Source organism: Cynocephalus volans, chromosome 12, assembly GCF_027409185.1.
Source record: "Cynocephalus volans isolate mCynVol1 chromosome 12, mCynVol1.pri, whole genome shotgun sequence".
NCBI classification, from domain to species: Eukaryota; Metazoa; Chordata; class Mammalia; order Dermoptera; family Cynocephalidae; genus Cynocephalus; species Cynocephalus volans.
In genome coordinates, this window is record NC_084471.1 from 40,604,793 (window position 1) to 40,617,721 (window position 12,929).

General features: G+C 36.0%; 1 protein-coding gene across 8 annotated transcripts in view; it reads left to right on the forward strand.

Annotated features, from left to right (window-relative positions):
- Positions 1-12,929, forward strand: part of PPFIA2 (PTPRF interacting protein alpha 2) — a 488,437-nt gene that overhangs the window by 283,218 nt on the left and 192,290 nt on the right. For all 8 annotated transcript variants that reach the window (XM_063075430.1, XM_063075426.1, XM_063075422.1 and 5 more), the window contains one exon: positions 4,761-4,862. In XM_063075430.1, coding sequence (XP_062931500.1) covers positions 4,761-4,862 — 102 coding nt within the window. The remainder of the gene's footprint in view (positions 1-4,760; positions 4,863-12,929) is intronic.

Consider the following 12,929-nt stretch of genomic DNA (forward strand, 5'->3'; position numbering starts at 1 on the left):
GCAAGATGAGATTATGAATGTGAAACTAGTTCCTGAAATTTGCTGGGAAATTATAAATGCAAGACTAATCTTATACATGGAAACACTAAATAATCTGTTCAGGATCATTGCCAAGACAACAAAAACTGCCAAATTTTGAATTTCTTGGCCTCTGTTACCAATAACACCTTAACTAATTTCTGTCCTCTGTTTTAAATATGTGATTCTTTGAGAGCACTTGTAGATTTACATTTTCTCTTATTCTCTAAGCACAAAAGCGTATTTCTCGAGTGTAGAGTTTTGATGAAAGAAATATATAGGAAGGCAATTTGCGGTAGTGGGTGTGCTGATAGTATTAATCTGGCCATCACATCTTAGGCACAAGTGGTGACAGTCAGCTTTGTACTCCATGAATATATATAACCAATAATTTTTTTTTTTTAAAGAAAAAATATATAGGAAGAAGCCAGAAAACAAAAATCACTTGTAAGTTTACTACCTGGAGATGTTTAATGACAAAATTCTGTTTTGGGTTTTTTGGCTTTTTTTTCTATAGAAAGCAAGCTAAATCTCTAGAAAGATAGACATAGATATTACTTTTTAAAAATTGGTATGATGTTAAATGTACAGATTTGAATTGTGTTTTATCTAGTCAATATCATAATATATATGAGTATAAGATTATTTTAACACCTGTGCAAGTATGCTAGTAATATACGATACAGAATTTTTATGTGTCACTTCTCTATCAAAAGTATGCAGTATAAAGAAAGTTTCACTTTTATAGAGATGGGTTTATTGTGTTCTACTTGTCACTTAATTTTGTACTCCACTTAAATAATATGCTCAGAAAGTATCAATAACATTTAAGCAGGCAGCAATCGGGAGAAACATTTATCTGTAATGCTAGACAAAATGTAACAATGAACTCTTTCGTCTAGATTCTAAGCTCTACTCTGAGGTCTTTTCAACTACCCTCTTGGGCTGAAGCCGTTCAGAGAAACTCAACAAAATAAGTGGTTTGAAGCAAACAAAAATATAAACCCCAAACCTTTCCCAGCTTTGCATAATCATCATATTCATTTACTTTTAACTAAATTTACCTTCATGGAGATTAGGTTGATCAAACCTGTCTGCCCCATTTTTTGTTTTTCTTTTTTGATCTTCTGAGAGTACCTCCTCAGCCTGGAGCTAAGTTTTCCCAAATACTTAAATATTTGATAAACATCGATTTTGCTACTGAGAATCACTCTAAAGGGTCTGTTTACTGTTTTTTTTTTTTTTTTTTTTAGATATTTGTTTATAAGGTAGAGTAGCAAAATAGTTGAATTGGGTTTCCTGGTCTTCTTACTGAGTAATCTTTTCTGTGTCTAAACTCTCCTCCTAGTGGTAAAACTCATATCATATGATCTGTGATCCCAATTTGGTAAAGGAAGCTATTGAAGATCCATCCAAAGTTGCATTAACTGCATAAAGACAGGATTACTCCAGAACCCCCAATTTTTTATTTTTATTTTATTTTTTTTTTTTTTTATTATTTTTTTTTTATTTTTTATTTTTAATTTTATTTTGTCGATATACATTGTAGCTGATTATTGCTCCCCATCACCAAAACCTCCCTCCCTTCTCCCTCCCCCCTCCCCCCCAACAATGTCCTTTCTGTTTGCTTGTTGTATCAACTTCAAATAATTGTGGTTGTTATATCTTCTCCCCCCCCCCCCCGGTTTGTGTGTGTGTGTGTGTATGTGTGTGTGTGAATTTATATATTAATTTTTAGCTCCCTCCAATAAGTGAGAACATGTGGTATTTCTCTTTCTGTGCCTGACTTGTTTCACTTAATATAATTCTCTCAAGGTCCATCCATGTTGTTGCAAATGGCAGTATTTCATTCGTTTTTATAGCTGAGTAGTATTCCATTGTGTAGATGTACCACATTTTCCGTATCCACTCATCTGATGATGGGCATTTGGGCTGGTTCCAACTCTTGGCTATTGTAAAGAGTGCTGCGATGAACATTGGGGAACAGGTATACCTTCGACTTGATGATTTCCATTCCTCTGGGTATATTCCCAACAGTGGGATGGCTGGGTCGTATGGTAGATCTATTTGCAATTGTTTAAGGAACCTCCATACCATTTTCCATAGAGGCTGCACCATTTTGCAGTCCCACCAACAATGTATGAGAGTTCCTTTTTCTCCGCAGCCTCGCCAGCATTTATCATTCATAGTCTTTTGGATTTTAGCCATCCTAACTGGGGTTAGATGGTATCTCAATGTGGTTTTGATTTGCATTTCCCGGATGCTGAGTGATGTTGAGCATTTTTTCATATGTCTGTTGGCCATTTGGATATCTTCCTTAGAGAAATGCCTACTTAGCTCTTTTGCCCATTTTTTAATTGGGTTGCTTGTTTTCTTCTTGTAAAGTTGTTTGAGTTCCTTATATATTCTGGATATTAATCCTTTGTCAGATGTATATTTTGCAAATATTTTCTCCCACTCTGTTGGTTGTCTTTTAACTCTTTTAATTGTTTCTTTTGCTGTGCAGAAGCTTTTTAGTTTGATATAATCCCATTTGTTTATTTTTCCTTTGGTTGCCCGTGCTTTTGGGGTCGTATTCATGAAGTCTGTGCCCAGTCCTATTTCCTGAAGTGTTTCTCCTATGTTTTCTTTAAGAAGTTTTATTGTTTCAGGGTGTATATTTAAATCCTTAATCCATTTTGAGTTGATTTTAGTATACGGTGAGAGGTATGGATCTAGTTTCATTCTCCTGCATATCGATATCCAGTTATCCCAGCACCACTTGCTGAAGAGGCAGTCCCTTCCCCTGTGAATAGGCTTGGTGCCTTTGTCGAAGATCAGATGGCAGTAAGTGTGTGGGTTGATTTCTGGATTCTCTATTCTATTCCATTGGTCAGTGTGTCTGTTTTTATGCCAGTACCATACTGTTTTGGTTATTATAGCTTTGTAGTATAGCTTAAAGTCAGGTAGTGTTATGCCTCCAGCTTTATTTTTTTTGCTGAGCATTGCTTTGGCTATTCGTGGTCTTTTATTGTTCCATATAAATGTCTGAATAGTTTTTTCCATTTCTGAGAAAAATGTCTTTGGAATTTTGATGGGGATTGCATTGAATTTGTATATCACTTTGGGTAGTATGGACATTTTCACTATGTTGATTCTTCCAATCCAAGAGCATGGAATATCTTTCCATCTTCTTGTATCCTCTCTAATTTCTCTCAGCAGTGGTTTGTAGTTCTCATTATTTTTTTGGTAACAATATGACCCATTTTCATTTATTGAAAGTAAGTATTACTTGAGCACCCACTATGTCTTAGACACTGGTAGTATAGCAGTGAATAAGTCTAAGTCCTTGTCCAGATGGAGCTTACTTTTCAGAAAGACCGAGCAATATGCAAATAAGACAATCTTAGATATATTTATTATTTTGTATATTCTATTATATATTTTTGCATATTTTATTATTATACAGGTATATTCTCTTTCTTCATTTTGTTAAGAAATAAATAAGCTACTTAACTCTCTAAATAGCACATTTAGGAGAGTGTTGTGCTGCTGTTTTTTTGATGAACTACTACACTCTGGCTGAACATTGCTGTTGTAGGGGCCAAGTGAAGGCATCCCTTTCAAGCCCCCTGAAGGTTCTCTGAAAAATCACCTGATAAACACAAATTAATATGAAGCAAAGATATAACAAATTTTATTGGATCATAGTTTTATGTGACATGGGAGCCTTCAGAAGGAAGACCCAAAGATATACAGGAAATTGTCCACATTTATGCTTAGGTCCTATGAAGCAGACACAGCCATGTAGAAATGTGGTTGGATAAGAAAAATATGATCTAGGGCCGGCCCTGTTGCTCACTCGGGTGAGTGCGGCACTGGGAGCGCCACGGCCATGGGTTCGGATCCTATATAGGGATGGCCAGTGCGGTTACTGGCTGAGCATGGTGTGGACCACACTGTGCCGAGGGTTGCATCCCCTTATTGGTCAAAAAAAAAGAAAAAAAAAAGAAAAATATGATCTATTGCTAACAGACTAAGTGGGGAAACTCAGCAAGGCCTGTTTGTTCAGATTCTTCTTAGCCTCTCTGGGTAGCATTCATTCCTCCAGAGTATGGGGCACGACCCTTTATGACCTACAATCAGACAAGGTAGGTCAGAGAATTTCTTTATGGCCAGCTCCAAGACAGAAAGACGGGGGTGGGGGAGGGGGGAGCAGAGCATATCTATGACCTGCTTTGGGGAAGAGGGATTCTACTAGATTCTATGGCTTGCCTCAGGGGAGAATGAGGCTGACAGAGAGGCCAGGGGGAAAAGGAAAACTTTACTTTTGAGGCTGCTTCAAAGCCTTCACTTTGGGGTATAGCTTTCTGGGCCCCAAGACTGTTTAGAAATCAAAGTGTAAAATATTTGGAGCTGTTCACAAGATTAGTCGGATTTAAATTATTCTAGCAATAAGATATCTTGCTCATGTTAAGTTCAGTGTGAAGTATCTGATATATTTTGAAAGATATTTTAGTACCAGTCTAAGCAGCGTATTATAATGCATATGATAAATTTCATGAATTAGCATTTTTTGAAGAGTGGAATCAAGGTACTTTAATAATAGCAATTTATATTGTCAGCCAACTAGGTCATTTTAGGTCATTTTTTTCCCCCATTCTTTTCATTCAAAAGTTTATATTTTGAGTTTTTTTCTTCCTGTTTGAGTTGACTTTTTAATATCTTGAGTATATCTTCAAATATCTTTATTCCCCTTCCAGGAATTTGCTGCACTGACAAAGGAATTAAATGCCTGCAGAGAACAACTTCTAGAAAAGGAAGAAGAAATCTCTGAACTTAAAGCTGAAAGAAACAACACAAGAGTAAGCATAAAGCAGCCTCTTCTTGGAATTAATTCTCTATGTAGTTCAGTGCCTTGTATATAATATACATGTAAAAGAAAACATATGCATTTAAGAATTTTAGGAATACTTTAAGCAGATACCAACTTGTAGTGAGTTACTTAAAGTAAAGGAGGGTATATTACAAAACTCAAAACAAAAAGACAGGAAACCTAAATTACAGTCTAGGCTACTAAATCACTATGTTGCCTTAGTAAATGCTCTTATTCTTCCTGGCCTTTACTTTATTTGACTTTAAAAAGAAGGCCTGGATTTCAATAATGGGTTTCAAACTTTGAAAAGGTTGTGTTGAGGGAGGGCAATACCTCAGAGGTTGGAAATGGGCAAGGGAGGAGAGGTTTGGAAGAGGAAGAAGAGTTTAAATTATGGGGTGCTCAGAGGGAGTAGCCTGGATTTGGTCTACATCGCATCCCAGCAAAAGATTTATTTAAAAAGAAAAAAAGTGTTAAAAATGGAAAACCATTGGAACCAATATCTGCCATTGAAAAGAGGCATACCTTTACATTTTAGGTCTCCAAGGCAACTTCCATTTCTGATATTCTGATTTCATGAAACTCATGGAATTTACTACATTCTACTCTTAGAAATGCATGTATTTTATCAATCACATGACATACCATGTAACATTAAAGTTCAAAATTTGATCAAAGATACTACTTCTAGTTCAGAAGAAAAAGTCACCAAATTTCATAAAATATGTAAGTTGCCATATTACCCATAAATGAATGTAGTTTCTCTACAAAAAGAAAGTAGAGAAAAACCACTTTTGTGGAGTTATTAAGTGAGTGAAAAATATCTTAATTGTTATTGCTTTAATAGATTAATGCTGAGAAAATATGTTACTTAATAGCCTATTCATTTTATGTTTGATCTTAGAGAGTAATACAGAAATACAACTCCACAGACTGTGAGCTTGTTCCTCTAATGAGAGACAGAATTGCATGCACAATGGTTATATGATCAAACTCAATTATGTCTTTATTCATCTGGGTCTTATTTTATGGTAAAGGGAAAAATACGTGCATACAATGAATTGGTTTTCATTTTACGGTAAAGGGAACAATAGGTGCATACAATGAATTGGTTTTACTTTGATGAGCCAGTCACAAGGATTGCCTCAAATAAGGCATAACAAGGGTAGTTCAGATCATTTTATTAGGTATCAGGTAAACTTTCTGTTTCTCTTTCCCTCTATATATTTTTCCAGCCTCCCCCTATATATTTTTTCAGCCCTTGATTTTAACTCAACAGGGTGTTTCCATGTAAATTTAAATTTTATTTCTGCCATAAGATTTATTCTGCCCTATTCCACTATTTTATATTTTAATACTTTAGACTATATTCCCTGATATAATGCAGTATGGCCAAACATAAAAGTAGGATTAGGAAGCTGAGAATGAAAGGAAATATAAACCTTTGGACAGATTTCTAATTAAATCTCACATTTAAAATGCACCAGAAACTCATTTATTAGCTATGTATGCATTTCTTTTTTGTATATCCTCTCTTTCTAGAGGACTTTTCTCCTTTCAGCATTCATATGAAGGAGATATTATAATTATCCCCATTTTTCAGATGAGACAAATGAGCTCAGAAAAGGCCAGGTACCTTGCCAAGAGTCACACAGTTAGTAAATAGCAGAGAAGAGATCTGAAAGGTAAGGTAAGACACTCTAAATCCAGAGCTGGTGTCCCTAGCTATGAGGTATCAGCACTATTACTGAAGTTGTATCTATGAAGGAACTCAGAGATTTACTACAACTTAGAGGAAACATTGCCTAAGAGTCAGACTGCTGCAGTATGGTATGTGTCATTCCTTCCTAACTATAACTAATTTCAGAGAACTAGGAGATTTGACAACAGCATCCACACAACTTGCATCATATTAAACCTCGTGAGACTTAGAAGTACCTGAAGGTATTGCACCTGCAAGGGATCCTTGAGAAATAAAGGAAGTGAGGTTAGCTACACTTGAAATACCTTTCAGGAGTCAAAGTGAGCAAAAATGTCAAGTTCCTTTAGGATAACAGAAATTAAAACCCTTAATTTTAAACATGAGTAATAGTTACTTAGAAAATATGGTCCCATTTGTTTATTTGTTTATTTATTTATTTATTTTTGCTGCTTGTGCTTTCGGGCTCATGTTCATAAAGTCTGTGCCCAGACCTAGTTGCTGGAGTGTTTCACCTGTATTTTCCCTTAGTAAATTTACAGTTTTGGGTCTTATCCTAAGTCTTTAATCCATTTTTGAGTTGACTTTAGTGTATGGTGAGAGATGCATATCTAGTTTCAGTTTTCTGTATATAGATATTCAATTTTCCCAGCACCACTTGTTGAAGAGGCAGTCTTTTCCCCAAAGTAGATCTTTGCTGCTTTTGTCCAATATCAGATGGCCATAAGCCTGAGGGGTGATTTCTGGGTTATCAATTCTGCTCCACTGGTCTGAATGTCTAATTTTATATCAGTACCATGCTGTTTTGGTTAGAATAGTTTGTAGTATAATTTAAAGTCAGGTAGTGTTATGCCTCCAGATTTATTTTTTTTGCTCAGGATTGCTTTGGCTATCCAGGGTCTTTTGTTGTTCGGCAAAGGATACAATCTACAGAGTGAAATGACAGCCTACAGAGTGGGAGAAAATTTTTGCTAGCTATGCATCTGACAAGGGATTAATATCCATAATACAAAGAACTCAAACAATTATATAGTAAAAAACAAATAACCCAATTAAAACATGGGCAAAGGAGCTGAATAGACATTTTTCAAAGGAAGACATACAAATGGCCAACAGGTACATGAAAAAATGCTCAGTATCACCAGTCATCAGGGAAATGCAAATTAAAATTATATTGAGATGCCACCTTACCCCAGTTAGACTAGCTGTAATCAAAGAGATGGTGAATAACAAATGCTGGCAAGGATGTGGAGAGAAGGGAACACTCCTACACTGTTGGTGGGACTGTAAATTAGTACAACCACTATGGAAAACAGTATGGAGGTGTCTCAAACAAATACAGATAGATCTTCCATATGATCCAGCAATCCCGCTTCTGGGTATATACCTAGAGGAATGGAAATCATCATGTCGAAGGGATCCCTGCACTCCCATGTTCATCGCAGCTCTATTTACAGTAGCCAAGACCTGGAACCAACCTAAATGTCCATTGATGGATGATTGGATAAGGAAACGTTGGTATATATACACCATGGAATACTACTCTGCCATAAAAAAGAATGAAATACTCCCATTTGCAACAACATGGATGAGCTTGGAGAGACTTATGTTGAGTGAAATAAGCAAAGCACAGAGGGATAAATACCACATGTGCTCACTCATATGTGGGAGCTAAGAGAGAAAGAAGGAAGGAAAGAAAATCCAGTGGTGCATTGGACTTGCAAAAGGAGAGAACATTCCTTGGGCTACAAAGTGGACTGGGGGGGAAGGGGGAGGGAGGTTGGGAATAATTGGGTGGGGGACACAGGGTACAAATGCAATTTGTGGTAATGGGTGTGCTGCCAGTATGAATCTGGCCCCCTCATCATGGGCACAAGGGGTGACAATCAACTTTGTATCTCATGAATATTCATAACCAATAAAAAAATAAATGAAATGATTTAAAAAAAATAAAATACGAATATAACTGGAAAACATTTTTCTACCTTCCTTCAAGCAGTAATGTGGGAGATTTTTGTTGTTAATTGTATCAAGGAAAACAGATTTATGAAAACTCCCGTGTGCAAAGTGTTGGTTATATAACAACTTCTTAAGTTACATAACCACCTCTCTCAGTCCTCCACCCCCCTCCAAATATCCAAGGCTGAAAATCAGACATATTTTTTCTCTTTCCCCCAAATGCCTTATCAAATGTTGCTAAATATAACAGTTTTCACAGATTTATGTACTTGTTTCTCTTTCACATGTGTTGTTTATTGGGTTTTTTGTTTTGTTTTGTTTTGTTTTGTTTGTTCGTTTTTACCATAAACACCTACTTATTGGTTAGGGAGAGAAAGCAACAAGCTAGTATTTCCTTTTCATACCTAAAGAAAACTTGACAGGTGTTAGATCACGAGAACGTTTAAAGTAGTATTCTAATTTTAAGGGCTCTGATAAACTTGTGGCTATCTCCATGTTGAGTAGTTAGCATATGTTCGTGAATTGAGATAAAAAAGACAAAATTAAGCATGAAAAGACAAAAAGAACCCATGAGTGGATAGGATCATTTGTGTTAATTTTAAGTGTCATCAAAAACAAAACATCAGAAAGGGCCCTCCTGCATAACAATATTTGAGCAAATTATACCTTTTCCCACAATAGAAAATTAAAGTTTCAGTGGGAGTTGAATGTTTATCTAATATATAGAAGAGTAATATTGATAATATAATAGTTTTTTTTTTTTTTTTTTTTTTTTTTAAATTTTATTTTGTCGATATACATTGTAGCTGATTAATGCTCCCCATCACCAAAACCTCCCTCCCTCCCCCCTCCCCCCCTCCCCCCAACAATGTCCTTTCTGTTTGTTTGTTGTATCAACTTCAAATAATTGTGGTTGTTATATCTTCTTCCTCCCCGCCCCCCGGTTTGTGTGTGTATGTGTGTATGTGTGTGTGTGAATTTATATATTAATTTTTAGCTCCCTCCAATAAGTGAGAACATGTGGTATTTCTCTTTCTGTGCCTGACTTGTTTCACTTAATATAATTCTCTCAAGGTCCATCCATGTTGTTGCAAATGGCAGTATTTCATTCGTTTTTATAGCTGAGTAGTATTCCATTGTGTAGATGTACCACATTTTCCGTATCCACTCATCTGATGATGGGCATTTGGGCTGGTTCCAACTCTTGGCTATTGTAAAGAGTGCTGCGATGAACATTGGGGAACAGGTATATCTTCGACTTGATGATTTCCATTCCTGTGGGTATATTCCCAACAGTGGGATGGCTGGGTCGTATGGTAGATCTATTTGCAATTGTTTAAGGAACCTCCATACCATTTTCCATAGAGGCTGCACCATTTTGCAGTCCCACCAACAATGTATGAGAGTTCCTTTTTCTCCGCAGCCTCGCCAGCATTTATCGTTCATAGTCTTTTGGATTTTAGCCATCCTAACTGGGGTTAGATGGTATCTCAATGTGGTTTTGATTTGCATTTCCCGGATGCTGAGTGATGTTGAGCATTTTTTCATATGTCTGTTGGCCATTTGGATATCTTCCTTAGAGAAATGCCTACTTAGCTCTTTTGCCCATTTTTTAATTGGGTTGCTTGTTTTCTTCTTGTAGAGTTGTTTGAGTTCCTTATATATTCTGGATATTAATCCTTTGTCAGATGTATATTTTGCAAATATTTTCTCCCACTCTGTTGGTTGTCTTTTAACTCTTTTAATTGTTTCTTTTGCTGTGCAGAAGCTTTTTAGTTTGATATAATCCCATTTGTTTATTTTTCCTTTGGTTGCCCGTGCTTTTGGGGTCGTATTCATGAAGTCTGTGCCCAGTCCTATTTCCTGAAGTGTTTCCCCTATGTTTTCTTTAAGAAGTTTTATTGTCTCAGGGTGTATATTTAAATCCTTAATCCATTTTGAGTTGATTTTAGTATACGGTGAGAGGTATGGATCTAGTTTCATTCTCCTGCATATCGATATCCAGTTATCCCAGCACCACTTGCTGAAGAGGCAGTCCCTTCCCCAGTGAATAGGTTTGGTGCCTTTGTCAAAGATCAGATGGCAGTAAGTGTGTGGGTTGATTTCTGGATTCTCTATTCTATTCCATTGGTCAGTGTGTCTGTTTTTATGCCAGTACCATACTGTTTTGGTTATTATAGCTTTGTAGTATAGCTTAAAGTCAGGTAGTGTTATGCCTCCAGCTTTATTTTTTTTTGCTGAGCATTGCTTTGGCTATTCGTGGTCTTTTATTGTTCCATATAAATGTCTGAATAGTTTTTTCCATTTCTGAGAAAAATGTCATTGGAATTTTGATGGGGATTGCATTGAATTTGTATATCACTTTGGGTAGTATGGACATTTTCACTATGTTGATTCTTCCAATCCAAGAGCATGGAATATCTTTCCATCTTCTTGTATCCTCTCTAATTTCTCTCAGCAGTGGTTTGTAGTTCTCATTATAGAGATTTTTCACCTCCTTGGTTAACTCAATTCCTAAGTATTTTATTTTTTTGGTGGCTATTGTAAATGGGCAGGCTTTCTTGATTTCTCCTTCTGCATGTTCACTATTGGAGAAAAGAAATGCTACTGATTTTTGTGTGTTGATTTTGTATCCTGCTACTGTGCTGAAATCATTTATCAATTCCAACAGTTTTTTTGTAGAGGTTTTAGGCTGTTCGATATATAGGATCATGTCATCTGCAAACAGGGACAGTTTGACTTCATCTTTTCCAATCTGGATGCCCTTTATTTCCTTCTCTTCTCTGATTGCTCTGGCTAGTACTTCCAACACTATGTTGAATAGGAGTGGTGAGAGTGGGCATCCTTGTCTAGTTCCTGTTCTTAAAGGAAAAGCTTTCAGCTTTTCCCCATTCAGGATGATATTGGCAGTGGGTTTGGCATATATGGCTTTAATTATGTTGAGATACTTTCCCTCTATACCTAACTTATTGAGGGTCTTTGTCATGAATGAGTGCTGAACTTTATCAAATGCTTTTTCAGCATCTATAGAGATGATCATATGGTCCTTGTGTTTGAGTTTATTAATATGGTGTATCACATTTATTGATTTGCGTATGTTGAACCAACCTTGCATCCCTGGGATGAATCCCACTTGATCGTGATGAATAATTTTTCGTATGTGTTGCTGTATTCTGTTTGCTAGTATTTTAGTGAGGATTTTTGCATCTATATTCATCAAGGATATCGGCCTGTAGTTTTCTTTTTTGGTTATATCTTTACCTGGTTTTGGTATCAGGATGATGTTTGCTTCATAGGCTTCATAAAAACCTAAGAAAAATCTAAACCCGCTAGTACAATAAAAATGGCATTCATGAAGAGAAAACAAGCTAACAAAAACACTATCTACAACCTAAGGAACCAACAAACAAAGAAACCAAACAGTCAATCAGAAAGCAAGGAACAAAAGACACCTAAGACAACCAAACAACCAATAAAATGCTAGGAATAAATCAACACCTTTCAATAACAACTCTTAATGTTAAAGGCTTAAATTCCCCAATTAAAAGACACAGACTGGCTGACTGGATCAAAAAGCAGGACCCAACTATATGCTGCCTACAAGAGACCCACCTCAAACATAAAGATTCACACAGACTAAGAGTGAAAGGATGGAAAAAGATTTACCATGCAAACAGAAAAGAAAAACGAGCTGGAGTGGCTATTCTTATATCTGACAAAATAGACTTTAAACTAAAAACCATAAAAAGAGACAATGAGGGACACTACTTAATGATAAAAGGACTGATCCATCAAGAAGACATAACAATCATAAATATGTACGCACCCAATGATAATATAATAGTTAACATTGATTAAGTGCTAAACGTTTTTCTAAATATTTTGCATGTTTAACTCACTTTACCATCTGAGCAATTTCATTGTCCCTATTTAATTCAGGTAGTAAGTAACTTGCCACAGTCCACATGGCTATAAATGATGCATCCTATTTGTGTGCCACCTAGAAATCATATCTGATGCAAAGGGATTATGTTTAGGGAAGAGCAGAGTTTGTTGAATTTTCTGTAATTCAATCCTAATTTATTTTTTATCAGTTACATAGAAATTAATGGGCTAGGTATGTATTTTAATGTCAGAGTTGAAAGTTATTGCCATGTATCACTTTGTCACTACAGAAAGACCTGGTCCCCAGGTAATTGTACACAACGTTACACTGAGTTCAGGTTTAACAGGAAGGTGTATAGTTCAGAAACTCTTACTGAATCATACTAAAATAAAGGATTTAGATTACCTAAATCTTTTTTTCTAAGGCAGAACTTAGTCCAAAAAATTCCCAAAAATATGAGTGAATGAAAGAAATCAAATTAAACACTAGATTGCTCTTAAATCCAGCTGCTT